We start from the raw sequence: 23,887 nt of genomic DNA on the forward strand, positions 1-23,887 counted from the left end.
TCTGTTCCAGGGAAGGTGGGACCTGTTCCGACGGGACGGAAGAAATATTTAAAATGTCCTTAGCCACGGGTGAGGTGCCGGAGGATTGGAGGGTAGCTCATGTTGTTCCGTTGTTTAAAAAAGGCTCCAAAAGTAAACCAGGTAATTACAGGTCAGTGAGCCTGACATCAGTAGTAGGTAAATTATTGGAAGGTGTTCTGAGAGATCGGATATATAATTATTTGGACAGCCAAGGGCCGATTAAGGATAGTCAGCATGGCTTTGTGCGTGGTAGGTCGTGTTTAACGAACCTTGTAGAGTTTTTCGAGGAGGTTACCAAGAAAGTAGATGAAGGAAAGGCTGTGGATGTTGTCTGCATGGACTTTAGTAAGGCCTTTGACAAGGTCCCACATGGGAGGTTAGTTCAGAAGGTTCAGACACTTGGTGTCCATGGAGAGGTTATAAACTGGATTTGAAATTGGCTGTGTGGGAGAAGACAGAGACAGGTAGTGGATGATTGCTTCTCAGACTGGAGGTCTATGACTAGTGGTGTGCCTCAGGGATCTGTACTGGGACCATTGTTGTTTGTTGTCTATATCAATGATTTGGATGATAATGTGGTGAATTGGATCAGCAAGTTTGCTGATGACACTAAGATTGGAGGCGTTGTGGACAGCGAGGAAGGCTTTCAAAGCTTGCAGAGAGATCTGGACCAACTGGGAAAATGGGCCAAAAAATGGCAGCTGGAATTTAATGCAGAGAAGTGTGAGGTGTTACATTTTGGAAGGTCAAACCAAGGTAGGACATACACAGTAAATGGTAGGGCACTGAGGAGTGCGGAGGAACAAAGGGATCTGGGAGTTCAGATACATAATTCCCTGAAAGTGGCGTCACAGGTAGACAAGGTTGTAAAGAAAGCTTTTGGCATACTGGCCTTCATAAATCAAAGTATTGAGTATAGGAGTTGGGATGTTATGATGAGGTTGTATAAGACATTGGTGAGGCCAACTTTGGAGTATTGTGTGCAGTTCTGGTCGCCAGCTATAGGAAGGATATCAGTAAGATTGAGAGAGTGCAGAGAAGATTTACTAGGATGTTGCCGGGTCTTAAGGAGTTGAGTTACAGGGAAAGATTAAACAGTTTGGACTTTATTCCTTGGAGCGTAGAAGAATGAGGGGAGATTTGATAGAAGTTTACAAAATTGTGAGGGGTATAGACAGAGTAGATGCGAGTAGGCTCTTTCCACTTAGATTAGGAGAAATAAACACGAGAGGACATGGCTTTAGGGTGAAAGGGGAAAGGTTTTGGGGGAACATTAGGGGGAACTTCTTCACTCAGAGAGTGGTGAGAGTGTGGAACGAGCTACCATTTGACGTGGTAAATGCGGGCTCACTCTTAAGTTTTAAGAATAAATTAGATAGATACATGGATGGGAGAGGTCTGGAGGGTTATGGACTAGGTGCAGGTCGATGGGACTAGCGGAATAATATTTTGGCACAGACTAGAAGGGCTGAATGGCCTGTTTTCTGTGCTGTAGTGTTCTATGGTTCAAATGGAATTTTGGCATTTATTGCTAAAGGAAGAGAGTATAAAAATAGGGAAGTGTTGTTCCAACTGTACAAGGCATTGGTGAGACCGCACCTGGACTACTGTGCACAGTTTTGGTCCCCTTACTTGAGGAAGGATGTAGTTGCATTGGAGGCACTTCAGAGGAGGTTCATTAGATTGATTCCAGAGATGCGGGGCTTGTCTTACGAGGAGAGATTGAGCAGTTTAGGCCTACACTTGCTAGAGTTTAGAAGGCTGAGAGGAGATCTACTTGAGGTATATAAGATGCTAAAGGGGATAGACAAAGTAGACATGGAGCGGATGTTTCCCCTTCTGGGGCATTCTAGAATGAGAGGCCATAGTTTTAGGCTAAGGAGTGGTAGATTTAAATCAGAGATGAGGAGGAATTACCTCTCTCAAAGGGTCGTGAATCTGTGGAATTCACTACCTCAGAGTGCAGTAGATGCCGGGACGCTGAATAAATTTAGGGAGGAGATAGACAGATTTTTAATTAGTAACGGGTTGAAAAGTTATGGGGAGAGAGCGGGAAATTGGAGTTGAGGCCGAAATGAGATCAGCCATGATCGTATTGAATGGCGGGGCCGGCTCAAGGGCCTGAATTGCCTACTCCTGCTCCTAGTTCTTATGTTCTTATATGTGATGATCAGACCCACGATGTTTCAACTATATTTAATACCCAGGTAGTAAAATCGAAAAGCAACTCAGAGTTGGCTATACAAGTAAACAAAAAATCATTTGGTGCATCTGTAATCTCTCCATGTGGAAAGTTTCTCACACTTCTATGGAGTACCTTGGAATGTTTCTCTTGTATTCCTATAGTGCCTTTAATGCCACTTAATGTGCTTGTGAAAAAATAGAGGGTATTCTATGTTAACGATTGACTTTGATTAAACGCTACGTTCTGTAGCTTAACATTGCACCCATTGAACTTCACTGTTGCTTCTAATATTTCAGAGAAATCAGATCCAGCTTGGAATTGAGTCACCATCAGTTTGAGATTAACTGGTACAAGATTTACACAGCAGAAAATTTATGGGCAGAATTTTCCGTTTGGTGTGCGGGCACGCGCCCGACACGCCCAAGCATGATAGGACGTGCGATATTTCATTCGTCGGCACATGCTGGAGTCAGCTGCGCGCCTGCCAATAATTGAAAGGCCTATTAAGGCTATTGACAAGCTAATTAAAATCAAATTAACGCTGCCCGTCTAACCTTACGGTTGGCGGGCAGGCGAAAAGGCCAAGCCGCCTTTACATTTTTTCGGAAGCCTCATCCATGAGTGGGATGAGGTTTCCTAAGGCAAATCAACATTAACTATAAAAACTTTATTTTTGAATTAAAGACGTCCCAGCTCATGAGACAGAGTCACATGAGGGGACATGTTTTTTAAAATTTTTACTGTCTTTATTAATTTTTTTAAATAGCGCTTCAAAGCTGCCTCAGGGAGATTGAAGCGCTCTTTCTCGCACATGCGTGAACTGCGCGCCAGACCCACTCTCCCTCCTCCCCCACTCGCACAGGTAGCGCTGAGCGCTGCCACTCGCAACCCCCGCAGCACAGGCCTTAATTGGCCCACCTGCGTGAAATCACGGTGCGGAGCCGATCCCGAGTGGTGGTCGGCCTACCGACCACTCCCGCTGAGCCCGCCCAACGAGGGAAAAATTCTGGCCTATATTATTGTATTGGAGGAATTAGATTAATGTTCATATTTTAAAAATTAAATACTGTATTTCCTTTATAAAACAGTAGAAAAATGTCAGGATAAAAGGGTAGTAAGCACCAGGGTTGCCACTCAAGAATTACGATCCTGATGGGAGCATGTGTCGGATTGTCATGAAGCTATTAATGTATATAATATTAATGGAAAATATTTTTCTTTTAAATTAAGAGGTTTAGTTTGTGGGTGTATCTTAATTGGATTAAAGCCAGCTAATCTGGGTGCTTTGATGTGTACTAGTTTTGATATGTAAGAGAGAGTGTATTTGCATTTTTTGAATAGAGCATTGAAAACTGACACCTATTTAGCAGATACCAAGCAATATGTTTATATTACTAATATAATTGGTGCCATGAAAGGAGTTTTATTGTTAAAGAGGCTTAGTTCACAGGTTGGTGATACAATGAGAATTTACATTCAATGAGCAGTGCTGGGTATAACTTCAGTAGTTTTTCTGTGTGTAGAGCAGAAGCAATGTGAGATCAAAAGCAGCTGTAAGCCTCCAACTGTCTCCACAGGAACCAAAGTGAAAAGAATCTCATTTTGAATTCGTAAGATGAAAATGCTTTGCCTGGTGTCTGGTTAAGTCTATGGGGTGATGTTGCCTTAATGCAGATTAGTTTTGGAATTTGTTAAAAGTTATGATCGTCATAAGTTGTAGCCATGTGTATATATTTAACTTGTGTAAATTAATAAAATGTTTCATTTAGCTTAATATAAAACCTCTCGAGAACTTGTGGTATGATTCCTGAATTTAGAGTTGCACCACAAACATAACACTTAAAATTAAAGGTTATGACAGTTGTTTCCCTGGGACTTTTTTTTTAAATAACTCAGCTTTTCCAACTGCTCTGTCATAACACGGATCAGAAACACAGTTAGGGTTGGATGTGATGCCTTCTTTGATTGCACAGCCGACCAACACTTGTTGTCCAGGTTCATACATGAATAATGGCCATTTGGGAAAGGTACAGGAGGCAGTCGGCACTCAAGGATCCATAACCTCATCTGAGACTATGCGTTTAGGACAAGGACGATATACCATTTGCAGGCTGCACCAATGAATGTACCAATTGTGCCCTCCCCATGTGGCAAGTTCAGTGGTGGGGGTGCATTTAACCAGGTGGGAGGAAACCCCACAACCTTCCCACAACCACTGGAATGAACTTAGGGGTGGGTGGGGGACTCACTATATAAGGAGCACAACGAGCAAACCCTGGCTTTCGAGCTCCCAGGAGAGGCTGAAATGTTGACTCTGTTTCTCTCTGCTCAGATGCTGCCAGAATAGCTGAGTATTTCCTGCATTTTCTGTTTTTTCCAGACATTCCTACCATGTTTTGCTCAGAGTAGAGATCTGAAATAGCTTCACTTGATTGACGCTGGCAACGTATTCATACAGGTGCCACTTTCTGCAAGGTTCCCTGGATTGAAAGCTGCAGCTTAACATCCTCAGCCAGAAGTTGAGTTGGTGGGAAGCTTAAGAAATGTTCCCATGTTCCACAAGCATAATGGGAGAAAATTAAAAGTTTTACGTCATCAGCATAATCTTTTATTATTATGTGGCAGCAATTTGTGCAATTTTTTCCTTTTTGTTTTGTACACTTTACTGATTACATTTGTGTATTTTATAATTACAGATAAGGCTGATCACTTCCTAGTATTGCTCACCACCCACATGCCCCTCCCACACCCCAAACCTACCTCCTTCTGTATCCAACCCCCAGGAAAACTATGTCCCAATTCACTTACAACAGGTCTTGTGGAATATCTGGTTTGAATGTTGTTAACCACTATTCTGGATGAGGCCTGTTTTGGTGGATGTAAAAGATCCCATGACATTATTCCAAAGAACAGCAGGGGAGTAATCCCAGGTGTCCTTTTCAATCAACTTCACAAAAAAAACAGATTATCTAATCATTATCAAATTGCTGTTAATGGGAGTTTGCTAAGTGCAAATCAGTTGCTGCATTCCCTAAATTACAAGACTAAAACAAATACTTTGTTGGCTGTAAAGCACTTTGAGATGCTGGGTGCTCATGAAAAGCGCTAGATAAATGCAAATCTTTATTCTTTCTTTATTATTGCGTATAGTTTTTCTTTACAAACAAAAGACTATTCAAAGTGCAGCCAGTACAAATGTGGGAAATATACAAGCAGTATGTTCTTGCTTCCAAATCATTTGAGGTACTTGTTCTATTTTTTGATGCAGTCTCAATAGCTGGCTGTCTTTATTACAATGGCCCATAGAGAACTAAATATTTAACATTAAGATAAAAGCAAAAAACTGCGGATGCTGGAAATCCAAAACAAAAATAAAAATAACTGGAAAAACTCAGCAGATCTGGCAGCATCCGCAGAGAGGAACACAGTTAACGTTTCGAGTCCGTATGACTCTTCAACAGAACTAAGTAAAAATAGAAAAGAGGTGAAATATAAGCTGGTTTAAGGGTGCTGGGACAGGTAGAGCTGGATAGAGGGCCAGTGATAGATGAGATAGCCAAAAGATGTCATAGACAAATGGACAAAGAGGTGTTGAAGGTGGTGATATTATCTAAGGAATGTGCTAAGTAAGGGTAGAAAAGCAGGACAAGCAAGGTACAGATAGCCGTAGTGGGGGTGGGGTGGGGGTGAAGGGAAGGGATCGAAATAGGCTAAAAGGTAGAGATAAAACAATGGATGGAAATACATTTAAAAATAATGGAAATAGGTGGGAAAAGAAAAATCTATATAAATTATTGGAAAAAAGTGGGGGGGATCGGAAAGGGGGTGGGGATGGAGGAGAGAGTTCATGATCTAAAATTGTTGAACTCAATATTCAGTCCGGAAGGCTGTAAAGTGCCTAGTCAGAAGATGAGGTGCTGTTCCTCCAGTTTGCGTTGAGCTTCACTGGAACAATGCAGCAGGCCAAGGACAGACATGTGGGCATGAGAGCAGGGTGGACAGTTGAAATGGCAAGCGACAGGGAGGTCTGGGTCATGCATGCGGACAGACCGAAGGTGTTCTGCAAAGCAGTCACCCAGTCTGCGTTTGGTCTCTCCAATGTAGAGGAAACCGCATTGGGAGCAACGAATGCAGTAGACGAAATTGAGGGAAGTGCAAGTGAAATGCTGCTTCACTTGAAAGGAGTGTTTGGCCCTTGGATGGTGAGGAGAGGGGAAGTAAAGGGGCCGGTGTTGCACCTTCTGCGGTTGCATGGGAAGGTGCCGTGGGAGGGGGTTGAGGTGTAGGGGGTGATGGAGGAGTGGACCAGGGTGTCCCGGTGGGAACGATCCCTGCGGAATGCCACCGGGAGGGGTGAAGGGAAGATGTGTTTGGTGGTGGCATCATGCTGGAGTTGGAATAAATGGTGGAGGATGATCCTTTGAATGCGGAGGCTGGTGGGGTAATAAGTGAGGACAAGGGGGACCCTATCATGGTTCTGGGAGGGAGAGGAAGGTGTGAGGGCGGATGTGCACGAGGTTGGGAGACTATGAGGCTGGAAGCTGTGGAAGGAAGATCTCCAGAGGCCCAACCTCAGACGGCCTGCTTCTACCTCCTAGCCAAAATCCACAAACAGGACTGTCCCGGCAGACCGATCGTGTCAGCCTGTTCTTGCCCCACGGAACTCATTTCTTGCTATCTTGACTCCATTCTCTCGCCCCTTGTCCAGTCCCTTCCTACCTACATCCGTGATTCCTCTGACACCCTACATCATATCAACAATTTCCAGTTCCCTGGCCCCAACTGCCTCCTCTTCACCATGGACGTCCAATCCCTCTACACCTCCATCCCCCACCAGGATGGTCTGATGGCTCTCCGCTTCTTCCTCGAACAGAGGCCCAAACAATCCCCATCCACCCCTACTCTCCTCCGCCTGGCTGAACTTGTTCTCACACTGAACAATTTCTCCTTAAACTCCTCTCACTTCCTCCAAATAAAAGGTGTGGCTATGGGTACCCGAATGGGCCCCAGTTATGCCTGTCTCTTTATGCAGTATGTGGAACATTCCTTGTTCCAGTCCTACCTCGGCCCCCTCCCACAACTCTTTCTCCGGTACATCGATGATTGCTTCGGTGCTGCTTCATGCTCTCGTCTGGACCTGGAAAAATTTATGAATTTTGCTTCCAATTTCCACCCCTCCATCATTTTCACATGGTCCATCTCTAACACTTCCCTTCCCTTCCTTGAACTCTCTGTCTCAATTTCTGGTGATAGACTGTCCACCAATATTCATTACAAGCCTACTGACTCCCACAGCTACCTCGACTACAGCTCCTCACACCCTGCTTCCTGTAAGGACTCCATCCCATTCTCTCAGTTCCTTCACCTCCGTCGCATCTGTTCTGATGATGCCACTTTCAAAAACAGTTGCTCTGACATGTCTTCCTTCTTCCTTAACCGAGGTTTTCCACCCACGGTGGTTGACAGGGCCCTCAACCGTGTCCAGCCGATTTCCCACGCATCCGCCCTCACACCTTCCTCTCCCTCCCAGAACCATGATAGAGTCCCCCTTGTCCTCACTTATCACCCCACCAGCCTCCACATTCAAAGGATCATCCTCCGCCATTTCCGCCAACTCCAGCATGATGCCACCACCAAACACATCTTCCCTTCACCCCCCCTGGCGGCATTCCACAGGGATCGTTCCCTCCGGGACACCCTGGTCCACTCCTCCATCACCCCCTACACCTCAACCCCCTCCCACGGCACCTTCCCATGCAACCACAGAAGGTGCAACACCTGCTCCTTTACTTCCCCACTCCTCACCATCCAAGGGCCCAAACACTTCTTTCAAGTGAAGCAGCATTTCGCTTGCACTGCCCTCAATTTAGTCTACTGCATTCATCGCTCCCAATGTGGTTTCCTCTACATTGGAGAGACCAAACGCAGACTGGGTGACCGCTTTGCAGAACACCTTCAGTCTGTCCGCAAGCATGACCCAGACCTCCCTGTCGCTTGCCATTTCAACTGTCCTCCCTGCTCTCATGCCCACATGTCTGTCCTTGGCCTGCTGCATTGTTCCAGTGAAGCTCAACGCAAACTGGAGGAACAGCATCTCATCTTCTGACTAGGCACTTTACAGCCTTCCGGACTGAATACTGAGTTCAACAATTTTAGGTCATGAACTCTCTCCTCCATCCCCACCTCCTTTCCGATCCCCCCCCTTTTTTTTCCCCAATAATTCATATAGATTTTTCTTTTCCTACCTATTTCCATTATTTTTAAATGTATTTCCATCCATTGTTTTATCTCTACCTTTTAGCCAATTTCGATCCCTTCCCTTCACCCCACTCCACCCCACCGCACCCCACCCCACCCCACCCCACCCCACCCCACCCCCACTACGGCCATCTGTACCATGCTTGTCCTGCTTTTCTTCCCTTAATTAGCACATTTCTTAGATAATATCACCACCTTCAACACCTCTTTGACCTTTTGTCTATGGCATCTTTTGGCTATCTCCACCTATCACTGGCCCTCTATCCAGCTCCACCTGTACCCCCCCAACCCCCCCCAAACCCCCCCCAAACCCCCAAACCAGCTTATATTTCACCTCTTTTCTATTTTTACTTAGTTCTGTTGAAGAGTCATACAGACTCGAAACGTTAACTATGTTCCTCTCCGCAGATCCTGCCAGACCTACTGAGTATTTCCAGGTATTTTTATTTTTATTTTAAATATTTAACATGCTACAGCTTGTTAGAGTTAGGCTGATGGGGGCACATTTGGAGCTGAAGTTATTGCATCAACAAGATAAATTGCTGTTGGGCTAGGAATGACCACATTGGCTACTTGCTTATCATAAATAAACTGCTTTTATCACAGCTACAGAGGCCTGTATTTTTATTTACCTGAGCCGCCAGGAGCAGAGTGGGGCGGTTGAAGGGTGGCAGGGAGAGGTGGTGTCGGAAAGGCATGCGGAATCTGTAAGTCAGCATTTCCCCCCTATACTATGGAGTTTTAACTCCATAGCATGTGTGTAACATCATTGATTGGTTCCCTGCTCAGAAGCCAGCCTGATTGACAGACTTGGTTTCCAATCAGATGATGAGTTCGTTAAGGACATGAGAAATAGGAGCAGGAGTAGGCCATTAGGCCCATTGAATCTGCTCTGCCATTTAATAAGATCATGGCTGATCTGATTGTGGCCTTAACTCCACTTTCTTGCCTGTCCCCCAAAACCTTTGACTCCCTTGTCAATCAAAAATCTGTCTAACTCAGACTTGAACGATTTCAATGACCCACCTCCACTGCTTGCTAGGGAACAGAATTCAAAATACTAACAACCTTCTGAAAGAAGAAATTCCTCCTCATCTCTTTCTTAAATGAGAGACTACTTATTTTGAAACAGTGCCCCTTTGTTCTAGATTCCCCCATGAGAGGAAACATCCTTTCAGCAAGCTTGACTCTGTCAAGCCCCATCATAATCTTAAATGTTTCCATAAGATCACCTCTCATTTTTCTGAATTCCAATGAGCATAGGCCCAACCTCATAAGACAAACCCCTCATTGCAGGAATCAGACTAGTAAACCTTCTCTGAACTGCTTCTAATGTCCTTCCTTAAGTAGGTGACCAAAACTGTATCCATACTTGAGGTGTGGTCTCACCAGTGCCCTGCTACAGCAAGACTTCCTTACTTTTATACTTCACCCCCCTTGCAGCAAAGGCCAACATTCTGTTTATCTTCCTAATTACTTGCTGTACCTAAATGCTGACTTTTTATAGTTCATGTACAAGGACAACCAAAGTCCCTTTGTACTGTAGCCTTCCTCCATTTAAATAGTATTCTGCTTTTCTATTCGTCCTGCCAAAATGGACAACCTCACATTTTCCCACATTATATTTCATCTGACAAACTTTTGCTCACTCACTTAACCCATCTATATCCCTTTGCAGACTCTTTGTATCCTCCTCACAACTTGCTTTTCTACCTATCTTCATATCATCAACAAATGTGGCAATTCATTAATATAGATCATAAATAGTTGAGGCCCCAACACTGATCCCTATGGCACTCCACTAGTTACAATTTGCCACCCTGAAAATAACCCATTTATCCCGATTCTGTTTCCTATTAGTTAGCAAGACCTCTATTCATGCTAATATATTACCCCCAACACCATAAGCTCTTATCCTGTGTAGTAACCTTTTATGTGGCACCTTATTAAATGTTTTTGGAGATCCAAATACATTACAGCTACTGGTTCCCCTTTATCCACCCTCCTTGTTACATCCTCAAAGAACTCAAATAAATTTGGTCAAATACAATTTCCCTTTCACAAAATTATGTTGACTCTGCCTGATAGTATTATGATTTTCTAAATGTTTTGGGACGGCCTCTTTAATAATGGATTCTAGCATTTTCCCAATGAAAGGTGTTAGGCTATCTAGGCTATAGTTTCCTGCTTTCTGTCTCCTTTCTTTCTTGAACAGAGATGTTGCATTTGCAGTTTTCCAATCCATTGGGACATTTCCAGAATCTAGGGAATTTTGGAGCATTACGACTTCTGTCTCTGCAACCATTTCTTTTAAGACCCTGGGGTGCAGGCCATCAGGTCCAGGGGACTTGTCAGCCTTAAGTTCCATTGCTTTTTCTCTAGTGAAGGCGATTGTCTTAAGTTCTTCCCTCCTTTTTGCTTCTTGATTTTCTACTATTCTTCGGATGTTTTTTGTTTCTTCTGTGAAGATAGAAACAAAACACTTGTTGAAAGCCTCTGCCATTTCCTCATTTCCCATTATTAATTCCCCAGTCTCATCCTCTAAAGGGACCAATGCTCACTTTAGCTACTCTTCTTTATTTTTATATACTTGTAATAACCTTTACTGTCTTTTTATATTGCTCGCTATTTCACTCTCTCATACTTCAATTTCTCCCTCTATTTTTTTTTAAATCTTCCTTTGTTAGTTCAAAAACTTTCTCAATCTTCTGGCCTACAAATAGTCTTAGCAGCATTGTACCCCTTTTACAATTTGAAAGCACCCATAATTTATTTAGTTAGCCATGGATGGTGCATCCTTCTGGTAAACTCTTTCTTCCTCAATGGAATATATCTTTGTTGAGAGTTATGAAACATCATCTTAAAATGTCTGCCTATTTACCCGGTGCATTTTAGCTGAGTCTGTCTTCATACTCTTGTAATTGCCTTTGTTTAATTTTAAGACTCTAGTTATGGACCCACATTTCTCACTCTCAAACTGAATGCGATATTCTATCTTGTTATCATCACTTTTGCCTAGAGGACCCTTTGCTATGAGGTCTTTAATAAATCCTATCTCATCACACATTACCAGATCCAAAATAGCCTATTCTGGGATAGGTTTCGGAAAGTATTGTTCTAAGAAACTATCACGAGTGCACTCTAGGAACTCATCCTCCAGGCTACCTTTGGCGATTTGCTTTGTCCAATTGATGTGAAGATTAAAGTCACCCATGATTATTGCAAACCCCCATTATTCCTTGATGTATACTCTGTCCTAGTGTGTGACCACTGTTAGGGGGCCTGTAACAACTCCCACCAGTGACTTGTTTTCTTTGCTATTTCCTACTTCCACCCAAACTGATTCTACATCTTCATCTTTGTCCCAGCCAGAAGACGGGAAGGAAAAAAATGTGTGTGTGTGTGTATGTATGTATATATTATATCTACATCAACCTGGCTACTTTATAAAATTAATATTTTTATTTTAAAAATGGACAAGGCTCTACCCTGACTAGCTATGACTCATACTAGAGGAATTTCTAACCTTCAGAAACCAGCAAGGCCCTCATTGTCTTTAAGGTCCCTGTGAAGGCCAACAATCAAATTCCAAAAAAAATGCACCAACACCCTTTTACATTTCTACGGCAGAGCTCTGTCCAATGGGGATGGTATATCTGCAAAGAACAAAGGGGACCCTGACTCCTCTCTTAAATATCTCAAAACCCCAAACCTGGGAAAATACATCTTTTGTCCAACACGCAGGAGTAAAAGTGGGAGTTATGTCACATGGCCTCCTCAAGTTGCTAAAACATGCAATATTGCTATGTGGAACTGAACCCAGGTTGTCTACCATCTTAGCACCTAACAGGTAGCAGCAGAAAGAGCTCTGCCAGGTAAAGTGCCTGGCTCTCGTCTATAAGTGAGCTACTGGGACATTGGAACTTCTGTACCTGTGCCTTCAAGACTAATTCATCTCTATGTGCCATCTCCCATTGTGGATTCCTCGCTTCTGGAAAGTCGGATCACCCTGCAACTGTTTCAGCCTGCTAACCTCTGAAGGGAAACGCCACAGGACTTTTGATACTGTACTCTGGATTCATGTGAAACCATAACTCTTATTTTTATTGTGGTCTTGCCCTGTACCCCTTTCTTTCCCTTATCCTTGCAAAACCCCTTTCCCACATTTTGTATGTAAGATAAACCAACCCTCTTATTTTACCTTATCTCGAGTTTGCTGTGAGGTTATTAATAGAGGATTGGATCACTCCAAAAGGGAAGCGTTGGGGAAACTACGCCACCACTTATGAAGGGGGAGATCAAAAATCAAAAACACCTTTGTTGACGGACGGGTAGTGAGAGGAGAAATCAGGGCTATTAAATTAATTCCCCTCCCCTCCAGTCCGTAATATCTTCTAAAACAAGGTCATTTCTTATTATTGTACTTATCTCATCCTTTCTTAACAGAGCTAACCCACATCCTCTTCCTTTCCTCCTGTCCTTCCAAAATGTCAAATACACTAGAATATTCAGGTCCAGCTTTGCAACCACGTCTCAGTAAAGCCTGTCATATAATACTCATTTGTTTCTATTTGTGCCACAATTCATCCATCATGTTACAACTCTTTTGTAATAATACAACCTTCGATATTCACACTATTAGCTGCAGAGAACCATTTCTGTCCCCCTGACTATACAGTCCCTTACTACAACTACATTCCTTTTCGCTCATCCCACCTGAAAGGCTTCCTGCACCATGTTGTTGTGGTCAGTTTGCTCATCAGTTCTAGGATGCTCTAGTACCCCCTCCCATCACCTTCACAACGAGCCACGCTTCCTCTCACACCTCCTCTGTAACCGTGTCACGGCCAGAATTTTATGGTCCCCTGAGAGTGGGGTGCGGGGGTGGTGTGCATAGAATTTGGCACCGTGCCTGCAACGCCATTCCTGGTGCTTCTCCGCTACCCCCTGGCCCTTGCTGCAGTCCCAAGCAGCCGGTGGCGCTGCTGAGACAGAGAGCTGCTGATCATTTGATTAGACAACTCTCAGAGCTCAGCAGCTCTTGGAGGCGAAACCTCCTCCCAGGTGGGGGCAGAAGGTCTGCTTCAAGTCAATTAGCCCCACCCCTTGCATGGAATTCAATTCCACATGTGGCACCTCTCGCACTGTTCTCTTTATTATAATGATTATAATTATGCTCCCTTTCATTACATGTGATGAAAAGAAATGTATTTTAAAATGAGTTGCGATAAAGAGTAACATTTAAAACAGTAACATATCTCGCTTTGAAATGCTGTCTATATCCAGTACTTCATGATTTCAATCACACTGTTTCTTTAGCTGTGAGTTAGCCATCTCTTACCATTAAAGAACACCTTCTGGGTATCTTAGTACAAGTGCAGGCTGCTCCAGCATCCAATCTAGGTGAGTCTTCATGTGTGAGGCTCTTCAGTTGTTGATAAACTTTTTCACTATGGACAACATTGCAGTTGAGCCACACTCTCACTTTCCAGTGGAGTCACTGGATAGTGTTTAAGAGGGCCAATATTGGCTGTCTTTTTTAAAAGCTCTCTGGCTGGAGATATAGCCAGTTGTTCTCCATCCACCGCTCAATTAGCTGTGATTAGCTAGCTCAACCCAGACCAAGGATCAAACTCTAGACCTTCCTGGTAACACAAGATGTAGTCTTCAGATACTATATATTTGGATTTCAGAAATCTGTTGACAAAATGCTTCACAATTGGTTACAATATAAATTGGAGCCCTGTGGAATTGCAGGACAGATGCTAGATTGGATAGGGAGTTAGTTACATTATCATAGAGGGTTGTGTTTAATGGTAGCAGTGAACCTGAAGTGTGGAGAGCAGTTACTAGGGGAGTCCCACTGGCATTAGGGCTGGTACTAGGCATGGATGTAGGTGTTGAGATTATGGTCTGAGGTTCGCAGACAACATGAGATTTGTGCCAGTGTCAGAGCTATTAAGAAGAAAAATAATTACAATCTGAGTAAGATGATTTTATGGTTACACTATGTAAAATTTGCTTTGAAAAAAGTTGTCGTCTTAAAAGAGTTTTTTTAGAAGAACTGGTAGGCCTCGGTGGTTTGGTCAGCAATGTACTCTGCCTGTCGTTTGGAGGAATGACTGGAACAGGAAAGAGGTAGTTATATAGAGTGGAGGACCGGGATGCGGGTGGAATCTTACTGCTAATTAGCCAGGCTATTGTATGTGTAATAGGTTGGTACATGTAACATTCTTGTTGCTGATTGATCAACTGTGCAGAACAGGTGGTGGTGTGTTCCTTGAGTAAGGATGGATAGGTGTCACAGATGAGAAGGCTACTGTCTTGAGGACGGTGTGGTGTTGGTAGATCTCTGTTGCCTTGTATGCCAGTGAGTGACAAATGGGATAAGTCTAGAGCGGGATCATTGGATGTGATTATTAAGTTGAGTGTTTTTGACAATAGCTGATTTGTCCTCTTCATTGTGTTTGAAAAATGTTTGATGTTCCTTTAGTCTAGTGTGTAGTCTGCAGCCTGTTTCCCCTGTGTAGTTAAGTCCGCAATTGCATAGTATTCTGTGAATTCCTGGTTTATTGTGAGATGGTTTCTTATCCTGCAGATGACTTGTGTTGGACTTCTGTGTCTGTTGGCTTAAGTATATGTTGCAGTCTGTGCAAGGTGGGACCAATGTTCAGGAAGGTGACTCTTGTCTTCATGAAAGTAGTTGTTATGGAGCGAGTAACAGGTGGACGTGTGTTAATCCTGTGTGAAGAGAATTCATTTGATTGAAGTGCAGGCGTAATGTGGCAAAGTTCTTGTTGTGGATGTTTCTTGTCATTGATGGAGTAAGTTCTTCTAATGAGGACTTTAGAAACCAATTGGTGGGTGGAGGAATAATGGAAAGGTCAGTAATTCAGGTTTCTGTCAATGTAAGTGGGCTTACTGTAGCCTTGATATATTGGTATGCTGCTGAGAGGCTTGGTGATGAGAAGATCAAGAAATGGATTGGAAAATTGTTCTGTCTCCATAGTAAAATTAATGTTGATTTTTAAGATGTTGTAGAAAACTATGAAGTTCTTTCCTATCATGTTTCCATAAGACAAAAGTGTTGTTAACATATTGAAGCCAGGGTTTAGATTGAGGACTAGCTGTTTGAAGTGCTGCTTGTTCGAACTCTTTCATAAAGATGTTAGCGACAATTGATGGCAATGGAGATCCCATCGCAGCACCATTTGTTTGTTTGAAATAAGGACCTCACCACTGGAATGACGTTGAGTTTAGGCACATTAGTAGAAGATCATTGTTTTATAGATTCATGGTTTTCTACAACATCATAACAATCCAGCCATTCCTACAGATGATGGGCAGAGTATGCTGCCCAAAACATTAAGGCCTAATTTCTTCTAAAGAACTCTTTTAAGACAACAACTACTCTTTTCAAAGCAAATTTTACATGGTACAACTGTAAAACCATCTTACTCAATGTTACCACTCTGACCATAAAAACCTTCAAACAGCTTTTAATTACAGTCTGATCTTGATGGTGTGGGGGAATGAATGGACTGTTGTCTGGCCGGTGACATTTAATGTGGATATATAGTGTTAGGCACGTAGATAGGACTAATGCCCTGCATGTTTATACCATGCTGGGTTTTGAATTGACATCTTTTGAGTGGGAAGAAACCTAGTATTATAGTGCATGAGTTTCTGTAACATACACTAATCTACTAGTGCTTAGAAGCTTCAATGAAAGTGATTGGAGTATTAGGATGCACATGTAGGAGAAAACTATATAAAACAAAAAGCACTATAATGTCCTTTAGATTGAAGAATTGTGTAGGTCACTTCACTAATTAAGAAAGGTTGCAGAAGGAAACCAGGAAATTATAGACCAGTTAGCCTAATATCTTGTCGGGAAAACGTTAGAGTCTGTAGTTCAGGATAGACTGACTGAAAACCTTGGAAATTTTCAACTGATCAGAGAGAGCCAGCATGAATTTATAAAGATGCTGATGAACCTGACTGACTTTTTTGAAGAGATGACAAAAGTAACGGACAGAGGAATCTGTATGGATGTTATTTACATGGACTTTTAGAAGGCATTTGATAAGTCCCTCGTGAGAGACTTTTAGCTAATGTTGAAGCTCATGGTGGTGAAGGAAAATTATTAACCTAGTTTGGAAATTGGCTAAGTGACAGGAGACAAAGATTAGGGATAATGGGGTTCTCTAATTGGCAGAATATGACTCATGATGCCCTGCAAGGATCTGTATTATCAGCAAATAGTTGTCAACTATTCACTATTTATTAATGATTCAGATGATTGGATAGAAAACCTTGGGTGGAATTTTCCGCTTCTGCCAGCGGCAGGGATCATGGGGAGTGATATTTGGCCTGATGGAAAAAGGTAACTAGTTTGAAATTTTGTTCTCTCGACTTTGGTGGCGGATTAAAGTTTCCCACTGATCTTTGTCAATAACTATATTTGCATTAATTTGCATATCATGAATACTCATTAAAAGGCCAATTCGCCAGAATTACGTTCTCCCTCCAAATTAAGTGCCCTGCCAGTAAATAATTAGAAAGGTCTGTTTCATGACTGTATATAAGTGGCACGCACCTGTTGAGTTTCACTTCATCCACAACTTGGTAGGTCAGTAGATGCTCATTTTACCTACCTTTAAGAGCTTTGCTGCAAGATATCAGGTGCCTGTATCACCAGAAGGAAAAGACAGTAAAAGCTGGGAAATAAGAGTACTGGTCCAAACTGTTTTTTCCTTCTGGGAAGCTGCACAAAGATGGGCATGGGTGGCAAGACCAGCGTGGAAGGGTGAGATAGAGGCAGATTTGGGGGGGTGATATTGACGATGAGAGAGGAGGGGGGAGAGAAAGGCAGGACAAGGGGGTAGTCAAGGAGCAGAGTGGGTTAGTGAAAGACTGTCGTCGGGCAAGAGTTACAGGACTGCCCAAGGAAAGTCCAAAACCGTCATGGAGCTGAGGCCACTGTGTCGGAGGCATATTGAAGGGAACATCCTGGGGCTGAGGCCACGGTTTCGGGGGCCTATTGAAGGGTCTGTCCCGCGGCGAGGTCACGCTGTCAGGGGAATATTGAAGGGTCTGTCCTGGGGCTGAGGTTACGCTGTCGGGGGAATATTGAAGGGTCTGTCCTGCGATGAGGTCACGCTGCCGGGGGAATATTGAAGTCTGTCCTGCAGCGAGGTCACACTGTCGGGGGCATATTGAAGGGTCTGTCCTGCGGCGAGGTCACGCTGTTGGGAGAGCATTGAAGGGTCTGTCCTGGGGCTGAGGTTACACTTTCGGGGGAATATTGAAGGGTCTGTTCTGGGGCTGAGGTTACGCTGTCGGAGGAATATTGAAGGATCTGTCCTGGGGCTGAGGCCATGCAGTCAGGGCCATTTGGAAAAGATTGTCCTGGGGCTGAGGCCACGCAGTCAGGGCCATATTGAAGGAATTGTGCTGGTGCTGAGGCTGTGTTGTCAGGGGCACATTGAACAGACTGTCCTGGGGCTGTACGGGCCATGTTAGAATGCTTGCATGGCATGTTTTGGTCCCGGTGTTGGGTGGGGGATGGCCTCTCTGGGTAGTGACAGTCATGCACAGTATGGTGTGCTGTGCGTGGTCAGTCACCTAAGGAATTTGGTCCTGGGGGTTTAAGTCATGATATTGTTAGGCAAAAGGGCACAGTAACATTCAGGTGTGTCATCTGGATCCTGTAAGTCGGTAGCTGAGAAATCATGGATGGGCAGTGGGGAGGCTCCCAAAAAGTAAGCGTGCATTTGCCTCAATGAGGTGAGGGGTCGGGTCGACCAAGGGCATGGGGCATCTACATTGAAGGTTTGGAGTGGGGGTACAGGGATATCCACATGGACAAAGATGGGGTCATGGGTAACTGGGAGGTTGGATAGTGACAGGAAGAAGGGGAATTAGGAGGCAGTGAGTATGGAGGAGGATGGGAGGAACTTGGTGGGTGATGGGGGGAGGTTGGAAGTTGCTCTCATGAATGAAAGTCAGGAGTACATTTTTGATTTCACCTAAGAATGATGCGGTTCAAAAAACAAGTTAGAAAAGAATTGCTTGGGGAGGAGTTCAGCACAGCAAACCTTGGCCGAATGAAGGGGCACCTATAAATGTCTAGCTCAAACCATGGAGAGCACGGCTCAGCTGAGTGCTGGACTCAAGGGTCTAATGCACAATGAACGAGCTTGGCTCCTTTACTAATGGAGCGCATTCAAAAAGTCCATTAAATTTAGGTGTTGTGGTGCATTATGGTCTTAACTGGCATTTGATCCTTACGCTGGCATGCGGGAATGGATGTAGGGTCCATCAATTAAGGGCCACGTCTGCTGTACAGAGGTAGCATGGACCCTACAAACCTCCATGTGTTCAGTGCACTGGCCATAGCATTCAAGGCACCATACTTACAGTCAGGACAGAAGTGCAAGGTTTGGGTATCAGTAGTTATTGGCAAAGCCACTAGAGGTCAATCAACAGAAGCCTGACAGTGGATCCTAGGACTTGGGTCTTTTGACCCTAATTAAGACGTTCGTTGTGAGTGTGCAGTCACACCTGAGGGGAAAGCTCTGCCACCTGTTGTCCTCCAGGATGATCTCATCGTGCAAGGGGTGGCCTTGGTATGCCATGTACAGACTGAGTGCAAGTCAGGGGCTAGACACTGCATTCCTGCCTTGAGCTAGCTTTGATTGCTCAATTGTATCCGTTCGCAGATACAAGCAGGAGTAGAGAATGCAAGCTGCAGGCAACACTGCCTTCTTGATAGCTTTGATTAGAATGAGGAGAAGAAGGGCCCATCGCCGATTGGCACAGCCCAGGTAAGACCATCGCCCTGAGGAACAAGCCCCAGGAAGACCCAGATGCTGATGAGGAGGGGCCAAATCGACGAAGACGTTTAGTGTGATCAAGGGCCCATAGAAGACGCAGCTCATACATGGCGACGAGCGAAAGACAGTGTCACAAGTGCCTTCGCTTGTCTAGGGATGTGGTAGCTCATGTTTGCCCCATTCTCCATGAGGAACTCACACCACACAGACTTTGAGGCTATCCAATGCCAATTGCTCTGAAGTTTACCACTGCACTGAACTTTTTTGCCAGCGGGTCCTTCCAGGACTGCACTGGGACCTTTGCGGAATCTCACACTCAGTGACACACAAATGCATTAGGGAGGTGACAAATGCCCTTTTCAGTAAAGCTCACCATGACATGCAGTTCCACATGGAAGAAGCAAGCCAGGTTGCCAGAGCTGTGGTATTTGCAGCCGATATCTGGTTTTCCGCAAGTGCAGAGCACCATCAACTGCACTGGTGTCTTTGAGAGCTCCCGGCAACAGCCTGTGAGATTCATTAATAGAAAGGGATTTCACTCTCTGAACATTCAGCTAATTTGTGACCACAGAAAGCAGATCCATCATGTTTGTGCTTGGTACACAACTCATACATTTTGAGTCACTCCCAGGTTCCAGAAATGTTTGAGGGAGCTTGGCACTTAGAGGGGTGGCTCCTTGGTGTTGAGGGGTACCTCAGAAGACATGGCTAATGAAGCCTGTTTGTCGGTAACAAAGTACATCTGAGGAGAGATACAATGCTGCATATTCCACTGCAAGGTCCTAATGGAGCAGACTGTTGGTCTCTTAATGCATTTCTGATGTTTGGACCAGTCAGGTGGGGCTCTCCAATACTCACCACAGAGAGTGTCCTGCATCATTGTTGTTTGCTCCACCCTTCATGACCTGGCACTGCAAAGGGGGGATACATTGCCAGAGGAAGACATGGAAGAGCTAGATGTCTCCTCGAATGAAGATGACTTGGAAGGGGATGACAATTCAGACAAGCCACATGAGGATGTTATTGCATTAGCATCATGTGGCAGACATGGCCGTGACAATCTCATGTCTTCACCTTATTCCTCTTGAAACCTTGTAGCTAAATTTTCATGATCGAAGTTCTGTTCAAGCTTTGATGCAGGGGACACAACAAAGCCTTCATTGTTAGCATCAACATATCAAGAAAGTTCATCAACCTCACAGTAACCACAGAAGTAGCATAAGCTATCTTCACCCCTAGCGATGCAATCATCCTTAGAAGGCACAGTAGCCTAGGGAACATGTGCCCGCTGTGGAAAGTGATCAACACTCTGTTAGCACACCTCCTTAAGCAACTACACATAGTGTAGTTTTCTCATTAATACTTCAACAAGTCAGTGGCCATGGCAGCTTTCAAGTGGTTGAAACACTATTGCACACACACATGGATGTACATATGCCAGTATGACGGCAGTTTGGCAAGGCAGTGCTAACAGGAAAAACATTTGACCGTCTCAAGAGCGAGCTACATCCGGACAGCACCATCTCTCCAAACACCAGCTCTCATGGATGAATAATTCAGAGGCTTCATCTTGCTACTGAGCCCCAATATGCCATTGGACATGAGGACGCAGTGACCTGTTACTCTACACCATGCACCCAAAGATGCAAGTTATGTTCACACTGTCCTCACAGAGAGTGGCTTAGCAGGACCATAGTTTGATTATTTACAAACACTCATGACCCTGCATTCATGAGAAACCTCCCAAGTTTACATCCTGCATTGCCTTGCCATTTGGGAGAGACGTGGCCCAGTCAGTATTGACTTAATAGATCCTGCTGATCACTCGGGAGATGTGCCAAAGCATCACTTTTATAGCATTACCGTCCTCGATACTGTCCATCTCACAAAGGCCAATCCTTCCTATCGATCTGAAGTCAATGAGTGCACAGTGATGCAATGAATTCCATGCTGATTTCCATACTGTGCCTTTGCAGAAGGATTCTGTAAAGCACCAATAGGCAGCTGTTCTGGAGCAAAGTAAGATGCTCATAGGTAAGTAGACGGCTTGATCTGAATGAATACACACCTCTGACGTCACACACACTCATGCCACTCTAGCAGACATTTCAAATGTCCCCATCGTTCAGCCTCATGCATGGGGAGAGTGGGAACTAAGAAAGGAATAACATTCAGCCTTAAACATGGAGATGAAAATATGCTGCAGAGAAGCATGAAAGGCTATGGTGCTCAAGGAAGAATGATACTTTTCCCAAAAACTCAGTCATAAAATAAACACCATTGCAAAGGTATGCTTGGTTGGGTAGATTCCAATGCTGGTCACAACAAATACTTGTTACATCCACAAACTACAGACTTCAGTGCGACAACATCAGGATAATCACTAACCTTGATGACCAATTCTCATGTGGTCAAATAATGTCTGTGTGGGATACAAGGGTTACATGTGTATTGTCCAGCCATCATTTTCCTATAGGATACACCTGTTCATGTCACAGATGTGGAACTGAAGGCGATTCACTGTGATGAAATTGAGTGAGACTTAGTGGAACTGAGGAACCAGATGGGAGATACTTGGGTGTCGCGGGAGTGGGGGCGGGGTGTGTGGGGGGATCATTTTGGACACTTGAATGAATGCTGAACCTTGTATCACATCGATTAGCCATTCAATACCTGAGATTTGGAGAGGGATAAATGCAAAATATATGTACAATAGTGTCGATTATATAGTGAATGAACACCTGTGCCACCATTGTGCCTTTAAAACCTCTTAATTTTTGTAACCCTACAGCTGTAGCCAGGTGCTGCCCAGACATCCACAGCAGAGGTGGAGGCAGCCTGCTGACTGCTATGCCCTGTTGTCTGAGATGACTTTGGCGGGTGTCTTGGGTTGCTCGAGGCCTGGATGGCCCTAGCCCGCTAAGGGTCTCCTGTCCTGTGGCAGGTACACCCCAGCCTGACTTGGATTTGATGGGGTCATAGGCAGAGGGGATTTGGAACCACAGGACACCCTTGGTGGATGCCCCCTGGCGCTGCTCCTCCTGTGTGCCTGAGGGCCTCTCGCTGACTTCTTGATGAGAAGGGGCATGTGGAGTGAAGCCAATTACCGCCCCCCCCACCCCCCCCCCACCCAGTCTAGCCACTGCTGGAACACACCCATGGCTAGAGCAATGAAGTGCAGGTCTGAGCGCAAATCCAGCAGAAACTGCTGGACCTGGGTCTCCAAGGCGGGCGCCACCCTGCCAATGGAGACCTTGATGCGCTCACATGCCAGAGCCACGACATCAGACAGAGGTACTCCTCCATCCTTCATTCCAATCTGGTGATGGCCTCTGACAACTGTGCCTGATGTTCCCCTCTCTGTCTCAGCAGCAGACCCGGGGTGGAGTGGCCCGCATTAGACCCCTCACTCACTTTGAGGAGTGTGGCATCGCGCTGACTGGTGAGGATGTGGACCGTGCCTGCGGCGACGGTGAAGTTGGCGGTGAACACCCTTGTGAGGATTCTGCACTACATCATCCCACTATCAATGCAAATGTGAGTGCTCTCTCTCCTGTTTTTGATTGTGCTGCCGTGCACTAATCATCTCTACTTTGGTTCACGGGGAGCTCTGCCAAATGACCAACACCCTCAGCCAGCCAGTCTCTCATCTCGATCTACATCCTCACCTCCAGCCAAGAGGACTCCTCCATTGAACATTGAAGACCTGGAAATAAGCAGCCTGGAAGACCCATAACAGAGCTTACCCACACCCTCCACCAGCACAGAGATACACACCTTGGTGGGACCTAGACCTAGAGCAGGCTCAGGTTCATAATCTGGTGGTCACCACGCGAACACATGTCTGCAGCAGGAGGAGGCAGGTTCAGCCGAGCTCCCCAGCACTTGGAGGACTGCAGAGGGAGAGCCATCTGTGAGGTCCAAGTCAGATGATGAACCTCTGGATTTGGCCTTCCAACTCATCGTGGAGAGTCAGCAGAAGGCGTGGGAATATCAGGGGAGCTGTTGGAAGTCCTCAAGAGCCAAGAGGAGTGCGTCTGCCTGCTCTCTGTTGAAGTGGTGCACACGTATGCACGTATGGAGGTCTCCATGGGGGAGTTTGGCGGATGCAATGGAGACCCTGGTACAGCAGAGCATGGGGATGTGTTCAGACCTGCATTCCATTACGGGAGCCATGGGTGAGTTCCTGCAGTGACGACACGAGAGGGAAATGGGACACCTCAACGTCCCCCAAGGTGCTCCTTCCCCTCAAGGAGTCAGGCTGGGCACCTGAAGGGAGGAGGAGTGATAGCTGGACACCCCTGGGGCATCCACCCAGGCATCTCAGAGCTTGTCCTCTTCCCCCGAGTTCCCTTTGCCTTTGACCCCTTGAACCTCGACCTCTGTCACCACAGGGGGACCCACAGGAGGACAGCCAGAGCAAGCTGGGGCCCCCAGAGCAAGTCAGGGCCCCCAAGGTCCCCAGAGGACCCACGCCAAAGGCATCAGAGGTAACAGCGCCAACCATTGCACAGGCTGTCTCCACCTCTGCTACGGATGTCAGGGCTGCAACTATGGAAGTCTTTGGCGTTCGATAGTTAAGAAA

At 45.1% G+C, this 23,887-nt stretch overlaps 1 protein-coding gene across 2 annotated transcripts in view; it reads left to right on the plus strand.

Annotated features, from left to right (window-relative positions):
• The window catches only part of LOC144687520 (breakpoint cluster region protein), a 598,462-nt gene that overhangs the window by 468,221 nt on the left and 106,354 nt on the right, over nucleotides 1-23,887 (plus strand). Inside the window, exon 17 of one of the 2 annotated variants that reach the window (XM_078553762.1) lies at nucleotides 3,730-3,920. The exons of the other annotated variant lie outside the window; for it this stretch is intronic. Coding sequence (XP_078409888.1) covers nucleotides 3,730-3,795 — 66 coding nt within the window. The 3' untranslated portion in view covers nucleotides 3,796-3,920. Of the gene's footprint in view, nucleotides 1-3,729; nucleotides 3,921-23,887 lie in introns of those variants that run through there. 2 annotated transcript variants of the gene reach the window in all.

This window comes from Cetorhinus maximus, chromosome 12 (genome assembly GCF_964194155.1).
Source record: "Cetorhinus maximus chromosome 12, sCetMax3.hap1.1, whole genome shotgun sequence".
NCBI lineage: Eukaryota > Metazoa > Chordata > Chondrichthyes > Lamniformes > Cetorhinidae > Cetorhinus > Cetorhinus maximus.